Below are 20,507 nucleotides of genomic sequence, written 5' to 3'. Positions count from 1 at the left end.
CCCGCAGTGCTCGGTTCCTGTTGCTCTTAGCGTGATAATATATATAGCCTATAGCCTTTCCCGATAAATGGGCTATCGCTTTATTTGTCGGACCAGTAGTTCCTGTGATTAGCACATTCAAACAAATAAACAAACTATACAGCTTTATAATATTAAATATTTTAGTATAGATGTAGTAGAATTTGGAGCTAACCATAAACAATAATTTTTAATGCAAATGTCAAGCAGTTTTTCAATCCACTTAGTCAAGTTCGTTCCACATATCTTGAATTTACCTTATTATTTAAGGTTGTTTTAAAAAGGCCTTGAGCTATCATAACATTCTATGAAATTCTTTAACCGACTTCAAAAAAAGGAGGAGGTTATCAATTCGGCCGGTATGGTTTTTTTTTTATGTGGTTTCTGAACCGATTTACGTGATTCTTTAGGCCCAGTAGTTTTTATTTTATGAGCATTTTTGTCTGTATTTGTAAATGTTGCAAGTGCAAGTTTGAAGTCGGTTGTTTTTAACGCAGTTATTACTTGTTAGCAAAAGAAATCAAATTTATTCCTTCTATAATAAGTAATAACTATAAATATAAAAAAAAAGTCACAATAACTTTGTTAAAAAAGATGCATAAAAATGTATTACAACATTATGAAATTGTTATTCACATGTACCAAACTATTGATTTTAGATAAGATTAGTTATGACCGATATTTCATTTAAAGATACTCTCAATGTAGTTTGATCCAGTTCATTCTTGTTCAACTAGTTTTAAATACCAGACATGAATTAAACAAAATAAATATAAAAATAGATTAAAATCATAGCAAATGCAATTAACATTAAGAATTGCAATATGTACATATTTAAATAAATCAATGTGTGATAAGATTACAAAAAGACAATATTATGAGTCATATATTGTAATTCATGTAATAATTTATTTGATATCTAGATATCTTTTTCACCCTTAACAGTGTTATAATAATTCTATCTTGACTGTTTAATATTTATTTACCTGATTTGACTTGTGAACCTGTTTTTTATTGTCTATACTAATATAATAAAACTGAAGAGTTTGTTTGTTCGAATGTGTTAATCTCAGGAACTACTGATTTGAAAAATTCTTTCAGTGTTAGATAGCCCATTTATCGAGGCAGGCTATAGCCTATATATCTTTACGCTAAGACCAACAGGGGCCGAACCATGCGGGTGAGACCACAAAGCGCAGCTAGTCGCTTAAGAAAGGGTCAGTCCCTTTAATGTGATATATTTGTATAATATTTTAATCTATACTAATATTATAAAGCTGAAGAGTTTGTATGCTTAAATGCGCTTTTCACAGGAACTATGAGTATGATTTGATATATTCTTTCACTGTTAGTCCATTTATCATGGAAGGCTATAGGCTATATATCATCACACTAAGACCAATAGGAGTAGAGCAATGTGGGAAGAACTGCTAGTATTGTATAAGATAAAAACAGTTTGTTTTCATAGAAATTCAGTTCAAATGTTAGTTGCTAAAACATTGTCTATACTAATAACTCATGTAAATGTATAATTTATTTCAAATATATGTTAATTATTATTAGTAAATATACACAGTATAAAAAAGTAATGCAAATGCAAATATGCAATATATGCAAATATAAAAAGTATTGCTACAGAAATGCCTAATAAGGAAACTATTATTACTATCTATGGTTTTATGTCAGGATGTTAATTGTTAATCAAAAAATGACTTCAATAACTAATTGCACAATCTTGTATGCAATGAATGCATTATATAATTTTTTATAATAATTTGCGTAAACAACACAAAAATAATTAGGAGAATTAAAATATCATTTTTTTTAATAATTTGCATAAGTAAGAAATAAAAAATATAATTAGGGGAATACTGAATAATATTTATAGAATATAATGAAACTACTTGTGTGTTTTTTTTTCTTCAATAATTTTCATTCAAGAGAAAAGAAAGATAAAACATCTATTTGTTTTGAATTTAATAAAAATAATACTTTTAATCATTATTGATAAATACTCAGTATTGTTCAATGATGAATCATGATGAATAAGCAAGTAGGTAGTAGGTACTATCAAGACTTTTAGAAAATTCAATAAAATTTCTATGGCTCTTCATTTATTTGTTTTAAAAACTAAAGTAAACATGCAATAAGGAAAACATACAGTAGGTAGGTATGTAGAGTATATTTTGATAATACGTGTGTACGTTACTAACGACATTTTGAACTATAAATAAAACTTATGATAATAAAAATTTATTTTGGTACCTGATAACTGTTTTTGGATTATCATATCATCTAATAGGTCAAGCATTGAGTTTGAATTCGCGCCAAATGTACTCGAATATCGAAATAGTTTTTGGCTACGTTACAATACATACCTAGTTCATACTGTTAATATAATACGTTATTTGAAACACTTACTCGGAATCGTGATATTATGAGACCCATCTTTTATTCCTCTTCGAGTAGACCAGAGAACCAAGCAACCACAAACACTGTTTTGTACTTTCACGATAAAAACTTTAAAAGTTACTTTTATTTTCACATACGGGTACGCGAAATATTTTACGATAGTTATAACCTAAAATTGTTCGAGAACCACTGGTATAACATTTCAGGTATATTAGCGATTGATAGAGTCAGCTCTGTATTGGAAACACTTTTCTTGTAAGAATAATAAAAATTCAGATTATAACAATAGGTACGAAGAGCGAAAGCCGAAACAAATACGACGCGATTGAAAGGTGACACTTCCCTGTCACGAACTATCAAAAAGTTTTGACGTATTGACGTATGACAGTGCAGTCAAACTAGTGCTGCCTGCGTGCTAAAAAATCGCTTACAGAACCGATTTTGTGATCATAAGTTAAACAATGTGAAAGCAAAATTGTTTGTAGCCTTTATAAAATAGAGATATATTTTTACCAGTTACATTTACTTAAAATATATATCTGGATTTGTTAAAATGGTATTATATGACAAAATTGTTGGTATTGAAGACTAATGATAACAGTGTTACAGTGAAGGGTCCTTTCTATAATTAAAATATTAAAAAAGGTACGTATGATTGTAAATTGATAAAGAAAGGGAAATAAAAAAATATCCATATTTGTTAACAACTTAGTATTAGTATAGTCGAATAAATAAATGTTTGAGCTTAAGTTTGTACAAACTGTACATAATATGATCTATTCTTTAATAATATTATCGCTTTGTGTATTGAATTTTATATTTTATGTTAACTTTAGTAAAATACATATTCATGAGAAGGCGTTAGATAAAAAAGAGTTTATAATGTCATTATTAAAGGCTGTTGACTATTTTTTTATTTGATTTAATACCTACATCCATTGCTACACATTCTACATCCATTTTAAAATAAAACAACAAATATAAACTTTATAAAATTTATTCAACAATGTTGCCAGTCTTGTGTGAAACATGGCAAACTCCGCACATTCTGCTGTTCTTTCCCCACTTGTCGACCATCAGAGTCCACACAACGACACACACCGCGATAGCATTGAATCGGTCTGAAGTTGCCGTTTTTACAACACACCGGCCGTGACGCTTGTGAGCTCATCAATAATGACGTTAATGCACACTCTGTAAACAAATGAAAAACTTATTATTATCAATTATATTAATTCCATTCTTAGATTCATTATTTATAAGGAAACAGACAGCTGGAAAACATTTTTCTAGATTATTTACTTTCACGATGTACTCTCAATGTAATTGATAGTTTTTTTTAAGCCTGTTCACATTTCACAATTACCTTTTCATAAGTAAGATTAAATTAAAATATAAAATAATAACAGTCATATTATATTTTTTACTGCATAGTAGCATCTCAATAATTAATGTTAAAATTAGCTAACAACCAACCAAACAAGTCAAAAAGTAAATTATAGTGTTACCATCTCAAATTTCTTCCACCAAATAATAATAAAAATTGTACTCACTGCAATCCATAGACTTATATTCCGGAGTATCGGGGTGCGCTTCGTAATCTCCAATTCTAACTGATCGTTCGTTCATGCATATTTTACTGAAACAAGAAATGTATATTTAGTTAATCTGACATAATATATTTTTAAAGTATCCAATCAAACTTGATTTTTGTATTTTTAACAATTAAGACAACAAATTACGGAGGAGCTTAAATAGCTCAAGAAATAAAACGAGGCAATATCATCAATTTTACTACACATCCCTAAAATATTGGTTATAATATTATGTATTTCCTTACCTGCCATTTGCCGTCCGACCAACACGACTAGAAGTACCATCAGGCAGACACTCCATGTCATCAAACGTGTTAAAGTAATCCATAATAAATCCAGCTTCTTCGCTTTCTTTGATTATTTTCTTTTTGTTCTCAATATTCATGAAGCATGGAGTCGTGTAATTGTATGGTGGTTCACCCTCAAATAGTTCAGGGAACAAATCCAGATCCTCGTTATCTATGAAATAATAATTAGGTAAATAGCTGATGTTATTTTTTTAGCTAGTTGTATGTAAGCAATCACTTTTTTTCGTTTCGGATTTGAAACTCCTTAATCTTTACTAATAATATAATAATTTAAATGTGAAAGTAACTCTGTCAATCTCGGTCTTCCTCGATCTTCACACTTGAACCACAGACCCGATTTAAATGAAATTTGATACAAATATAACCTAAAGAGACCCTAGAAAGTACAAAGGATAAGTTTAATTTAGTCGAATGAAAGTCCATACGGTTTAATATAATGCGCTTCTATCGTTTAAATGAAGTATAGTAAACTTACAACAGCTTAAGTCTGATATCTTTTGTTCATCTAAATCTATGCTATTGCTTCCCACTCTTTCTCCAGTTATTCTGTTCACGCAAAAACATGATCTACCCACACATTGCACAGGGTTGAAATTCCCATCCGATGTACATTTGGGTCCAGCTACAGGAAATTGTACTTTCCTGTCAATTATCTTCTTTATTTTTTCATGGAAACGGGAACAACCTGTAAACCATTATAGATAAAATGTCTACATATTTTTATAATATACTTATTACTATATGACCGTCTCCTAGCTTTCCCATACATTAAATTTGTATTATAATAATTTATATTCTTACCGCAAGGCATATTCTGTAAAGGACCGGTATACAAAACTTCGCCAAACAAACGTTCACCATCTTCAGACTGACAAAAACACCTGTAAATAAAGTAATGAATCAATTTAAATATGTATTTTAGCACAATAATCTTTAACTTAGCATCATGTCAGTTTCTTAATTAATTCACTATTAATATCATGTATAAGGTAAAAGTAACACCATCATGTTATTGCTTATTGAAAGTTGAAACGAAAGCGATTTAAATTTAAAAGTTGATTAGATTTCTACTGCTTAAAAAAATTTTTCATCATCAATTGAAAAAATATGTAACTAACGTATGTTTCAATAAAATAAAAAATATACTCATTCAAAGAATAGACAGTACAAATTACTAATTAATAAGAGGTGTCCACATTTTTATTTTCTCATATGAATAATCGATTTCCGATTTTTCACAAGAACATCACTCACGATTGCGTGGGCACGCAGTGGAACGCCGCGAACTTCCCTTTCTCGTCGCAATAAGGCCGTTTTTCAAACGCACCCACTTCGCCGCGGGAAAATCTTTCATCGTAATCGTCTTGTAAGTCGTGGCATTTTGTTTTCACTAAAAGTTAAATTAATTGTTGTATTTTTGTAAACATTAAGGTGTTTTTAGTGTAATAATTCCAATAGGGTAGGCACTTGGGTAGGCACTTTTAATTTATAAAAAGGTAAGTTTATACGGTAGTTGAGGTATATTTTTGTAAATAATTTCTTTCGTCTATGGCACTTGACTATTTCAAAAGAAAATAAAGCAATATTTTATACTTTAAAGTTTAAATATTCATTTTTACGTATGCTTAACACAATCGATTTGTAATGTTTAGGCATAGTTACAGAAGTAGGTAAGTATGAGGTAAACTTAGATAGATTATTGCCTTATACCTCCATATTATTTTTCAAAATATAAGTAATCATTTTACAGCATCATTAAAGACATTAGTTAACTGCCTTTTGCCACAGATTACCTAGGTACTAAATAGTTACAATACCGTCACGTCATGGAGTACAAGGTGACGATTTTGCTATCTTTGAAGCTTGCCAAAGAAGTTTCACTTCTAACACGTGTATTCGGCACAAACGCTCTTTTTATGTAATTAATCGTTATATATCAATAAATACCCACTTCTAACACACTTCCTCGTCTCTTCATCACACATGAGCCCATGCCCGCATCTACCAATGGTGATACCGTCGCCAGGACCGCCAATACTACAGTCTTGGTTCTGTTCTGAAATATGAAGGTAGGTATTTATCTAAGTACTTTTCGCCCGCAGCTTCGCCCATATATTCAAAGGAAAGCAGCATAGTTCTCGTTCACGTAGAATTTTTAGGATAAAAACTAACGGTCTATGTATTAATCCAAGTTACCATCTATGTGTGTGCCAAATTTCATGAAAATCGATTCTACAGTTTTTGCGTTAAGGAGTAAGAAACAAACAAACATACAATATCTTGCATTTATAATATAAGTAGGATTTACAACACTATTGTACAAAATAAATGGAACAATAGTAGGTAATATTAAAAAAAAAAATTGATATTACAAGACGTGATCTTATTGTAAAAATGTATCACGATCAGATGTTTGTGTGTGGCAAAGGGTAGGTCGACGTTTTAAATGAGTGACATGCAAACTACTTGCTGGTTGCAGATTGGTAAAGCTTATATATTGGCCAATATATTTTTTGTATGCTAAATTATAACATACGTGAATACTCACGATAAAGCGGTAAACAATATTCACAGCAGTTACACAAACTAGGTGAGGGTAGATTGAGACCGGAATGTGTCGCATTATTGTACCGGCAGTCGGGCGCGGTGGACGCACACCGGTTTTTGGCGTCTAGTAGATGCGTCTGGAAATAGGACATTTGATTTAGTTTTATAGCATTCAATGCTCTATAAATTTAAGTTTATTTTAAAGTTAAAGAATAGAATTAGGCTGGTATCCGAGCTTGACCGACCGTCAGTGCGTACGTCAGTCGCGCTTGTCATATGTATGGAAATTCATAAAACCTTTCATAGCTAGACCGACCATACGCACGCGTATTGTCATGCGCATTAGTGTCATAGTCAAACAATTATTGTTGATGCGTATCGTCAGGATTACGTGCCCGCCTCGTGATTAAATTTTTTCTAGTCTTTAATGTTAATGTTATTAGCTAGCTAGATTATTATCTACCATTTAGAATGTAAAATTTTAGAAGAGCAACAGTTGTCCTTACCAACCTACCCGAGGTTGGTTGTAGGAATTACGACGTCCATAACACAGATAAATCATAATATTCTATTCCAGTATTTGTATTTACATATATTTCCAATACAAAATCTGCTGGTTCATCTCAGATTGTTTTAATTACAGCATATTCGTTTAATTCAGCTAATATCTATTACGTCGATAATACTATTCAGGATAAATAATTACAGCATATCATTTGGGATAAACAAGGGATAACCCCATAATTTGCGGAAAAAACAATATTCATTGTAAGTATTTTAGCTAATATCTATTAGGTCCATAAGACTATCCAGGATAGATGCCTATATCTCATACGGGTAAAAGCAGTTTTGTCACTTTTTCATATTCATCACCATCTTCTTTCTTCTAATATATAAAAATCAATGCCACTTTTCGTTGTAATTCCATAACTCGAGAACGGCTGAACCGATTTCGATAATTCTTTTTTTATTATATTCCTTGAAGTACGAGGATGGTTCTTATGTAGAGAAAACGTTAATATGTACCACGGGCGAAGCCGGGGCGGACCGCTAGTTAAAAATAAAACCTTGTGTATTATTATCTACATAACATTTTCAAATATGACTAATGTACAGAAATTCATTACTTATTCACTGATTTACATCTAATGTGTATTTATTGTGTAATTTAGACCTAATTGTGATAATTAAATATATCTAAAAATAAATACCCACTCTACAAAATCCATTTTCACACACCACATCACTAGAAACAACCACAAAACTTGTAAAAAAACACAAAAACAAAACCAGGGCGGCCATCTTTGGCAAATAATTAAAAGACACTGATTTCATTAAATCTATTGATAAGTTATCAATTATTATCCGATTATCGATGTTTGATTATTCACTATATCCTTTGTTTATAAAGGAAATGTCGAATGAAACGTTTTTATTAAATGGCCTCTTATGCTTGTTTTAACCCCCGGTATAACTCAGGACACAAAATAGGCTATTTTTTATATTTTTACATAGAAAAAAATTCGTTCACAAGGTGGGATTCGAACCCCTCTTTCGCCTGGAGCTGACATTCATTTATAAAGCATTTGAATGCTATATAACTAAATAAAAAAAAATGTTACTCGGTAAAAATGTAGATTTCTTATGGTAGAATTTTTTTTTTTTGTAACAAAAAAAGGATAGGAAAGGAACTTAAACAAATAAAACAACAAAAATAAATATTATATAATTCCATATACTTAATATGCATCGTGTAGAGTTGTGTAGAATTATTAACCGAGGGTTAAAAATGTAGGAACTTATTTTAACTACATTTATTCCTTTAAAAATAATGTATCTACTAAGGTACATAAAAATCGTACATACCTACCTAACTACCTACACATAAATTTTATTCATAATAAAATACTTAAAATCTATTATAGTTTATACTGTATCCAATGACACTCATAGTTGAGACAAAAGATAATATAATACTGTTGAAATTTGTAGTAGGTACACTAAAGCTAAAAATTTTTACAGCCAATGCATTTGACAAACTATAAAAAAGTATACCTAATATTCGCATATGTATGCATGTATGCATTTCAAATATACAAAAACACTATTTCAATAAACATGTTTAAACTCTATTCTCTTAAATATTCCATATTCCTTAAAACCTTTCTTCATTGCATCCAAATTGAAACATAGTTTGAAGCTTGGTAAAACCAACCTAATTTTCCGTTCCTTATCACATCTCTTATCAACGATAAGGCAGTGCACTTGTTTACATTGTTGGGTAATGAAGATGACACCTATGCATATATGATGTGTGATAAAATGATAAATTAATTTTACGAGATTTTCGGATGTTTCATAATTTGGTGTTGCTAGCTGCTCCTCTTTAGATGTTTTATTTTTGATCACTAGAACCTATAAAAGAAAAACCCCGCATAATTCCCGTTCCGTGGGATTTCCGGGATAAAAACTATCCTATGTGTTAGTCCAAGTTACCCTCTATATGTGTGCTAAATTTCATTGTAATCGGTTCAGTAGTATTTGCGTGAAAGAGTAACAAACATACATATAAGCACATACATTCATCCTCACAAACCTTCGCATTTATAACATTAGTGTTATTAGTAGGATAGGACTATTTCTGTGCTAGAACTAGAGTAACATTTTCAAGGTTTACACTTTTACACACTTTACTACACTTTTTGGTTGTAGTTGACGTTTTCGGAAGTATTATGTGCATATAGTAAAGAAAAATTATATTTCAAACAAAAAGATAATTCACATAGAGTTTAGGTTTGCATTTTTTTTTATAAAAAAATTGTCAATCCATGGTAATTGCAAAATTTTAATGTAGGTAATAAAATGCAGAGACATGATCTTATAATACTTTTTCTAACATAGATTTACTTAGACTACTTCTAAAGTTCTAAACACCTCTATTTATTAAAAAAAAAAACCACAACAAATTAATAACCATATTTTTTAGAAAAATAAGTTATTAAATATATATTATTAAATATATATTAAATAGAGCATTATATCATAAAACTATTATTAACTCTATATTAATTACATTTAATACTATATTTGCTGTTTGATATTCAGATTGCTAGATGAAAGCTAATATTTGATAACAAGATAACAAAAACATTGCAGTATGATTAACTGACATGACTGATATGAAATACCTTAAAAACATTCAAGTTTTTTAAGATTTTAATAGATTTTGATTTATATTTCCACATCTTCCTGATTCGCTATGATTAGCTTAGCTATCAGCCATCAGGTAATTTTACCCGTCGTAATTGATGGTCATTTGACCATCAATGAAAAATTACGACGTAGAACTATAAAGACATAGATTAGAGCAAGTAACTAATTATTGCCTTACAGTTAACTCCTGTATTTAGAAAAAGTAGTTATTAGTTTATCAGATTACGTCAAAGGGTGCGGTGGGTTCATTATAATATTAACCATATTGTTTTTGAATGATCGATTGATGATTTGCCAAAAAATAGGTAATATTTATCAGGATCTGTAATGAAAAACGTAATCAGTATGTTTATCGTGACATAAACAACAACTTAGGAGCTAGCTTGATACAAGTGTTTTATTACCACCTAAAATATACCACCAGACTTCGTCTGATACGTAACATACTAATGTTTTAAAGTCTTAAAGACTAAGAGCTAGCGCGCAAGAGCAACTTTTGTCTCCGCAACTATTTTGTCTCTCCCATCAACTCCATGGGCTAGTAAGAAAGTGCGCGCACGTAGCGACGCAACTTCCTATAGATTTGATGGGAGAGACAAAAAAGTTGCGGAGACAAAAGTTGCTCTTGCGCGCTAGCTCTTACACACGGTATGTGTAAGACCACACAACCAATGATAATATACCACAGTCTAGCAGTTAATAATGAATTAAAAAAAACTCACAGTTTTACATAATAAAACAAATGCTTATATAATAAAAAAAACATAATTGGAACATAGGTAACGAAATATATCACAATCATATCACATATAGAAACAATACACTTCCTTACAACGCATCTTCATAAACGTCAATAAATACGACGATCTTCATTCTCCATATATTCTTGAATTTTCTAGAAAATTCTCGAAGCTTCTGGAACCTTCTCGAAGCTTCTTAATCCATGATGAACCAGCATCCGTTCATAAAGAGAGCAACTCCATGACAGTGTTTAAATGCAATACTGTCGACGGATAGCTCTCTTCATTAACAGATTATTGGCGATTCCAAATCCTGTTTTATAATTACACAGATTAACAATAATATTTAATATTAAATTGACACAGTTAAAATATTTTGTACGATAAACATAGCAAAATTGCTCTACAGAAAATTGTAATGATAACTAGTTACAATTTTCTGTAGAGCAATTATCTGAAAACATCACTTAATTTTATTTTCTAAATTATAAGTAGTTTCTTTCAGTGGTTTTATTTAAGGATAAAGATTAAAGTTTTACTAGAATAACAAATCACTTAAAATTAAACAAATTTACTTGTCCTAAAAATATTGCAGACACAACTTCTTTATACACAATATATTTACACGCACAGAACATCAATTAAAATAAGAACAACACACACAATTTTGCCTGTAATCCCTAAGGTATTAGGTAATCCCATTGTAATCCGAAAAAAGTAAATCAACAATCACAAATAGAATTAAAAAAATTAAAAGCATTCATGAAATTTTTGTATTGGCACCGATCTTGATAATTGTACAAAGTTTAAACTAAATCTGTCCGTTTAAAATGGCTCAAAATCAAGTCTAGGAGTCGGTGACAAACATACAGTTGAAGCTAATACAAGCTTTTTATGAAGCAGTAACTAAATACAAATAGGCGACTTATAACAGGACATACAAAAGGTTTAATAAGTATATTATATTATAACAAAACTAGTTTCAAACTCAAACACAAATTTATTTATTCAATTAGACTTCTTCTAGAAGCACTTTTGTCGTCATAACATATTTTTAACATTAACCACCGATTCGGAAAGCAGTATCTATGGAGAAGAACCGGCAAGAAACTCCGTAGTTGCTTTTTTATCATGCTCCATATCAAGTAGGATTTGTTACGACAAAAGCAAGCAAACGTGCTGTTACAATTATCACCAGCTAATACGGATGTCATGTTGGTTACCGTTACAAATTGTCGTGTTTAAATGTGCTATTTTTTAACCGACAACGTCAGAAGGAGTCATGTAGGAATTCTTTAATCTCTGCGATTGCACACTTTTAGTTTAAAGTAAAGCCAGATGTATTTTATTTGTATAAGGGGCCATCCATTAATCACGTGATGTTTTTTTTGGAATTTTTTTAACCCCCCCCTCCCCCTTGGTGATACGTGGTGAGGTTTAAGACTACCCCTCCCCCCTCCCCCCTATATCACGTGTATTTTTTCGTACCTGTAAAGAATCAATTTTTTATTTATAAAAAAAAATACTGGTATAAGTATCATCTAATTTTATTATAGTAAATTAAAGACTACTATAATAAACGTTCAGAGGTAGACAGAAAGATTGCAGTTTGTTTTTGAATGACAAAAATAATGAAAGATATGCGTAGAGTATCGCGCGCTTGTCGAAAAATAAATACACGTTATATATTACTTGACCCCCCCTCCCCCTTGTGATATTTCGTGATGTTTTGATGGACCCCTCCCTCTCCTTTCGAGCCTCACGTGATTAATGGACAGCCCCTAAGAACATAATTTAACCAAGTAGTATCGATTATCTACAAAAATTTAAACTTACGATTTTATAATTTAAATTTTACCAAACTAAATAAATTTTATTGTGCAGAATCGTTGAATGAATGAGGCAAAAAATAGCATTAGCGACGAACCCACAGGTAGGTACATAAATATACTCAACGATATAATAATATAGGTTAACTATACTTGATGATGCTTATGGGCATGGTCAAAGCCGAAAACTGCAAAGATCAACTGCAAACCTACTAGACTATAAGAAAAAAATGAAGCAAGAATTCTCTCTTATTAATTCTTAAGGCAAAGTACCCACTGTAATTTCGTAACATTTAATAAATCTATAAAAATATTTTTCCCCACTGCGGAACCAAACTACCATAATATGACTAAATTACTTTGCCATTTAAGTTCTCATACATGTGATGTATGTCCTATTTTATAATCTTTACCGTACAGGCTTGCTACACGTAACTTCCTAAACAAAAGATTTTAATATTTGCGAGAGAATGGATCATAAATTACTATAACTATACGACATTAGTATGCAATAATACTGGAAGAAGAACATGTGATTAGTTATTCGATTGAATTTTTATTTTTTAAACTATATTTTTAAGTATTTTTTTATGTTAGCAAAGAGAAAGATCACCTGACGTTAAGTGATAATCTGTGCATAGAAACAATATTCAAATAATAGTGTTTAGGCGGGATTTAATCCTAAATTTGACCTAACTACTAGTTATTATCCTGTGCTTTGACTAGCGTTAGCTATATCCTTATGATATAATATATAACAGCCCACTATATAAGCATTATTATCATATTAACCTGTCACTCCACTAAATATCCGGTATATTTTATACAAACTACGCAAACGCAGTTTAAACTTAACTAACGGTTAACCTCCAAAAGCCGACAATCAAACTCAACTTTCGTGAAGCAGCAGTTCACACAGTTAGATGGTAGTCGATAATTGTTTAAGTGAACTTGCCGTGTTGACTGATACGTTTTTAATAAATTGACATTTTTCCCTTGGCAACAGGAATTGTAACAGAACATGGACATATCGATAAAAAAACACGCATAAACTCATGAAATTATTGAATTGTCATCGATCCTAGATTATGTGTTGTTAAAAAGTTTGAATAAAAACTTTTCGTTGAAAGTCGGTCAAACTGAGTCAAGCATTTGTAGCTTTTGTAGATTGTTGGTATTTTAAATAGGATAATCAATGATATTTATAGGCAAAAATTTAAATAAAAAAATCAACTAAAAGAATCATTTGGTCCCGTCTCCAAAAATTTTTTTATTTTATTTATTTTTATTTTTATTTTATTCATAAAAGGTACCTTACAGCTGTTGATAAGATAAATTATACTAATTACATATAAAAACGCCAATTACAAGGCACACCGATAATAGTAAAATTGTGTGACAAAAAACGGCAAATTACAAAGGTACAATAATTGTTTTCTTTTACTTTAACAAACTTAACTTAACTTTAACAAAAAATTCTTGATGAAACACAAAACATAAATGAATTAAATGTGACTTCTCGTGAACAAGCAATATCAACAATATAACATTAAAGCTGAGAAAAACAGAAATGAAATTGAGCCTGTTAAGGTAGGTGACAACGTGAGAGAATGAGTGGACGTGTAAATGAGTGTGTGTGTTAGGGTCTGCATGTGTGTGTGTGTGTGTGTGTGTGTGTGAGTGTGTGTGTGTATTACTTATTTAAGTTATTTATAATCTGAAGAATTGCACTTTTAAATCTAGGGCGTGATAAACAAAATATATCAGCTGAGCAAAATTTATTATTATATACTTCAGGGAGTCTGAAATATGGAGAATTTTTAAGATAGTTTGTAGACGTTGACGGCACTAAGAACAAATTTTTTTGTCGAGTGCCTTGACTGGGAACCCGAAAATTTAAAGGATTCAAAATAGAGATACAGTCAAATTTATTATTTAGAATATCAAACAAGAACATTACGTCAATTAGATCTCTTCTATCCGATAACGCGTTAATATTATAATGTAGACAAGCCTGCTCATAGCTTACAGGGAAATGTTTGGATTTAAAATTTAATTTCTTAAAAAATATTTTTTGTATCTTTTCTAGCCTATTGATATAACATTTGTAGATTGGTCGCCATATTACACATGCAAACTCAAGGATACTCCGAACATATCCAAAGTATAAGACCTTTAAACATCGTATATCGTCAAAAGGTTCAGCTGTGCGCAAAACAAAACCTAAATTAGCAAATGCCTTATTTGTGACTTAGTCAATGTGGTCGTTGTACGTGAGTTTCTCGTCCAGTATCACGCCTAAATCTCTTACTGTATTAGTGGATGGAATTTTTTCGTTGCAGATTGAATATTCAAAATTTATAATATTTTTTTTATTCCTAGAGAAAGTTATTTTTTGACATTTATTTATATTAACTGATATCTTATTTATGTTATAGTAATTTGTTAATCTATTAAGGTCGTTTTGAAGTGAAAGACAATCATCTAAACTAGCTATTTTGGTAAATATCTTTTTATCGTCCGCATATAAAAGGAATTTAGAACTATGAAAGCATTTATCTATATCATAAAGATAGATATTATACAGCAAAGGTCCCATATGTGAACCCTGCGGCACACCTGACGGGATATCTACAAAGTTAGACCTATAACCACCAACTACAACGGCTTGACAACGATTTCTTATATAAGAATCTAACCATCTCAGTAAGTTTCCTTTGATATTTACATCTGAAAGCTTGCCTATTAGAACATTGTAATTTAGTCTGTCAAATGCCTTCTCAAAGTCTGTATAAATTACATCAACTTGTACGTTGTCATTCATATTAGTGTTAAGATAGTGGGTGAAATCCAATAAATTTGTTAAGACATTACGTGATTTTATAAAACCGTGTTGATTATATGGAATGTAATTCAGAGCATGTGTGTAAATACTTTTGTAGACGAGTTTTTCAAGCAATTTTGAGAATATGTTAAGCAATGAAATACCCCTATAGTTTGGTATTTCTAATCTAGAATTCTTTTTATGAATCGGTACAATTAAGGCTTCTTTCCAACGTTTCGGGAAAACTCCTTCGGTGACTGAACGTTTAAATAATATTTTTAAAGGTAAAAGAAGACCGGACTGACATTTCTTTACGAATATAGCTGGTATACCATCTGAACCAGCGCCTTTTTTAACATCTAAATCCTTCAGTAGTTTTTTTTATTTCTCCATCATTACAAGGTATAGTGTGTAAGCAGTCAGTTACATCAGAATCATAGGCATTAGGCGTTACGCTGGAGGAGATAGTCCTTTGAAACACGCTATGAAAATATTCGTTGAAAGCATTACAAATATCACTACCGTTTGTGAGAACGCGTCCATTATAATTCATGTTGGATGGTAAATTAGAATTCTTACGTTTGCTGTTAATATACGTCCAAAATTCCTTTGGATCCTTAATGATGCTGTCTTGACAACGTGATAAATAGTTAGAATGACATTCGTCCTGTAAGTTTTTCAAAAGACTTTTTGTATTCACTTTAAAATTTACAAATCTAATCATAAATATTGAATTTAATTCTATTTAACCGTAGTTTTAACTACGTTTAAACTAAGCCACTTCTTGTAGCATACAAAAAACAGTTTCCAATACATTTTTCAAAACATTTTGTTACACCTATACGAGTGAAACCGTTGCATACTAATATACTAAATAGGTCACTTGCATAACAAGACAAACACACAAACAACAATACGTGGACGCTAATTGTCTCAAACCATTTGTATGGCGGTGGTGTTTCTAAAGAATTTGCCTTTGAATACTATAATACATTACATGGAAATATGTGTTTTACGTATAACAATTAAGAATATTGTTCAAGTTAGTTAAGTTTCTAAGTTTTGTTGGTGATTTCAAGTGAGGTTTCTAACTTTGACGGAAGAAATATTGTTCATTTATTTCCCGATAATGTAATGGTATATTTAAAAATGGGTAAAATTGCTATGAGCTAAGATGGAAAAACACTACAACACATATACTATTTTAAAAAGTGCAATTATTGGCAATATATACATAAGTAATTTATCCGCGTTTGCTCAAATTTTATAATCTAATGCTATTGAAAATATGCAAAGTTTTTACGCAAGCTAGCAAAGACGTCTCTTTCAAGGAGGATCTTACGGGAAGCAGTGACATAAGCTAAAGTTTTACGAAAAAATAAAAGTCAAAGTTTATCGTAATTCGTAGATTTAACCTTTTATTAGCTTCACCTGTATGTTTGCATGTATCTCTTTTAGACCCGATTTTGAACCACTTTAAACGGTCAGATTTAATTAAATCATTGTACACCTTTCAAGTATCGATGTCATTATAATAATTATTAATTACATGTATATAGATCTTATTAAAGCTTGTAGTAGATCATATTTCAGCTTTTTTGTCTATGGGTAAGGGCAAAAATTTAGGTATTTTTGCATTGATATGCACCGACATATTTTTATAGTTCAAGAGCTAAAGGCAAATACTTTTTTAGAATGTCTTCTTGATATACTTTAATCATATCAATGCACTGACATATTTTAATAGTTATTCCATTTACACAGTGTCTTATGGAATCTATCTATAGGAAAAATGAATATATTACTCACAATTTACATGCCAAAGCAATATGAACTCTATTGCATTAAAATAGAGTCTTTTATCACACGATCTACAGTTACACCTGCTCAAATAATGTAGCTTCCGTGACAAAAGATTTGGAATGCTCAAATACATATTATAAATGTCTCACTGTTTTGTATTTTAATCTATAGATTTACACGTGTTATATACAAACTAACTACAAACTTGACCCGGCTTCGTCCGGATTTATCTATACTAATATTATAAAGCTGAAGAGTTTGTTTGTTTGAACGCGCTAATCTCGGGAACTACTGGTCCGATTTGAAAAATTCTTTCGGTGTTAGATAGCCCATTTATCGAGGAAGGTTATAGGCTATATAACATTATGCTACGGCCAACAGGAGTGGAGCTACGGGGGTGAAACCGTGCGGAGCAGCTAGTCTGGGATAAAAACAAGAATAATACAATATCACTCAGAAAACGATCCAGTAGGTTTTTAGTTCATTCCTCTTCTATTACAAGTTTATCTAATCTAAAACATTGTGAAGAATTTTTTTTTACTACTAGATTTTTTTTTTAATTTAACAATTTACTTACTACTAGCTGCGTTATTCTGTCCTATTCCCCTTTTTCATGTTGTTTCTCCATAAGAACCTTCCTTGCCTTCAAATCGTTAAATTAAAATTTTCGGAATTGGTCTAGCCGTTCTCAAGTTTTAGGTACGGTAAGCAACACATTTGGCAATTCCTTTTTATTATGTATAGATTAGGAACAGGATCGATTTTATTTTATTTTTGACCGCTCGCGTGGTTCACTTTATCTTATGATAGCTTTTCCCATACAAGCCCTCGAGAAAGATATACTTACCTAGTATCTATTTGCAATCTCTGCTCCATCTATCAATATTTAAGTGTGAATACGTATCAGGTAGACAGAGTTTATTTTATAGATAATATATATTTTGATACTTTTCTACTTCCCACAGTTGTTAAATATTTCCATCTCTACGTAATATTATCATCAAATTTTCTGTCCGTTTGTTCGCAATAAACTCAAAAATTACTGCACTGATTTTAATTACGTTTTCACTAACGCACAGACAGGACTTTCTCAAACACATTTTAACCAAAAATATTTATTTTCTAAATCAATTTCGATGAAGTTAGGTACCTATTGATATTCATGTAAACTGTTCTGTGATGTAAACCTACTATGAAAAAGTTTACCTACTTATACTATTCTTGGTCATACCTACATATAGGCTCTAACTTCTAAGCATCGTCCTTCTAAACCACGCCAAATGTGTCAAGTGTGCAAAAATAATTATAACCTGAGTGCAAACAGCACATTCGTTACAAAACATTATAATATTCTTACCGACACACATTTATTGTGTAATATCTATTTATTTTATTATTATAAATTTGTGACGTAGGTGCGATGGTTAACCTCCTTTCTAGTTTCTCTTGAAATTGTCTATGATTTAAAAGCGTACAATTCTATTTTTGAAATTAAGTTTTTTTATAGCCATGTGTAGATTTTGATAGATAAAAGAAACTATGCGATGATAATTTTTAAAAAATAATTATTATGTTTTAATTATTATTGTCAGAACTAGACCAGGTTTAAATGAAATATAGCTGTAAACGAAAAATCGTCAAAATCAGTTCTAACCATGTTTTAACAGTCAAAAACTCTGAAGCAAGAAACACGCAAAAAATACAATGGAAGAACTTCTTCCTTTTTCTAAAACGTTTGATTAACTACAATTTTTACCTCGTTCACAATTTTCACAAATTTAACTTCCTACTTATTTATCGTGCTCTTTTAAAGTAAAATAACCGTATCACAAAATCCACTTAAAACTAACTAAACATAAACGTTCCATTTCTTCACTATCAAAGTTTACTGCTCTTAATCTAAGATATCGTTGTATTTGCACAGCATGGCCATGGATGGCATTAGATGGTATTTCAACTGCAAACATTGGCTCATTAAAACACCTACGTTAATAACGCAATGAAATAGGGCGCGAAAATATTTTAACTTTTTAAAATTTGAACTTTTTTTATCTGTGTCAAGCTGTCAAATGAAATATTTGATTTCGTTCTTTCTGCATGATTAATTATTATTATAAATTGAATTAGAGAACCATTATTTTAACTGTGTATTTATCTATTAATTTTTGTAAAAAATCTGTGTATTTATCTATTAATTTTTGAGGTAAGTACGTTTTTAGAAAAGTTGATACAATGTTAGTTTAATGCATAACTAGTTAAAAATTTAATTACTTTTTTATTCATCGCCTTTCAAACTGGTTAAGTTCTTATCAGTAAAGACATAAAAATCCCTCAAATATGTTTAATATTATCAAACTAACAAATTTTTTTCAATCTACACCCGCGAACAACCGCGGTTCAACCCATTTAATAATATAGGTAATCTATGAATACCACTTAAAATACTTATAAAAATAAAGTTCGAATTTTCATAAAATTCTTCCATAGTAAACGGTCAGTATACTAACTATGTACATAAAAATTAGATAAAAAAGTACTAACAATAATTCTATGTATTAACATAAAAGGAAATTAGAAAATATCTTGAAATCCTTTGATAATTATAGAAATAAAAATAATCTCACCATTTCAGGACGCAGTTTCTACGATACTCTATCTGAAAATGTTCAGCCATCTTGAATCACATGTTTATCTCATTTCTTGACATAGACGCCCAGCTCATTCGTCATGTGACCAATCAAAAGCCAGCGGTTCTATTTACAAACGTTTGTTTTAAAATCATTTATCATCCAATCAAGTTATTGCATGGAATTTGTGAAACGATTTTCCGAACGCAAATATGCCGCCAAAATTTGACATGTCACTGACACTAATTCGAAGTATAAATAGTTCGAACTACCAAAGAGATTTTAAATTTTAATTGCGCAATGCGTACAGGACTAATTTGAAACAATTTTAGTTGATTAGAGTCACTAATTGGGTGGTGGATTAGAAACACTAACGGTTCAGGTGGTGGTTTACGTAAAAATGGCGTCAAGTGTTACAAGTTGGGCGCTTTATACAAAGTTACCTGTTACGTCACTCATGCACGCGGGACGAACATTATTCGTATTTTCTTATCGCTTTAGGCGGTTTACTTACTAGCGTTCGATCGTAGCGTTTTAATCGAAAGTTAGTGTATTTCGTATATTATTATGGTTGATGTTTTCTTTTGCTTA

General features: G+C 30.7%; 2 protein-coding genes across 3 annotated transcripts in view; both read right to left on the bottom strand.

Moving 5' to 3' along the window:
* Positions 1-2,768, bottom strand: part of LOC123704195 (endoplasmic reticulum junction formation protein lunapark-B) — a 34,150-nt gene extending 31,382 nt beyond the window's left edge. Inside the window, exon 1 of the mRNA XM_045652507.1 lies at positions 2,440-2,768. Coding sequence (XP_045508463.1) covers positions 2,440-2,466 — 27 coding nt within the window. The 5' untranslated portion in view covers positions 2,467-2,768. The remainder of the gene's footprint in view (positions 1-2,439) is intronic.
* Positions 2,769-3,411: 643 nt separating this feature from the next.
* On the bottom strand, positions 3,412-20,266 carry LOC123704190. Of its 2 annotated transcripts, none has more exons than XM_045652502.1 (9): positions 19,914-20,266; positions 6,882-7,017; positions 6,285-6,389; positions 5,588-5,723; positions 5,135-5,214; positions 4,809-5,018; positions 4,271-4,484; positions 3,984-4,069; positions 3,412-3,624 (listed from the first exon to the last, which is right to left on the bottom strand). In XM_045652502.1, the coding sequence occupies exons 1-9, from the start codon at positions 19,914-19,916 to the stop codon at positions 3,431-3,433; spliced, it is 1,164 nt and encodes a 387-aa protein (XP_045508458.1). In that variant the 5' UTR covers positions 19,917-20,266; the 3' UTR covers positions 3,412-3,430. The 2 variants fall into 2 exon arrangements, with proteins under 2 accessions (XP_045508458.1, XP_045508456.1); XM_045652500.1 differs by lacking the exon at positions 19,914-20,266 and adding an exon at positions 8,096-8,208.
* Positions 20,267-20,507: the final 241 nt, after the last annotated feature.

The sequence above is a fragment of the Colias croceus genome, chromosome 28, assembly GCF_905220415.1.
Source record: "Colias croceus chromosome 28, ilColCroc2.1".
Lineage (NCBI taxonomy): Eukaryota > Metazoa > Arthropoda > Insecta > Lepidoptera > Pieridae > Colias > Colias croceus.
Note: the sequence above shows the minus strand (reverse complement) of the source record. Positions and strands in the feature narration are given on the sequence as shown.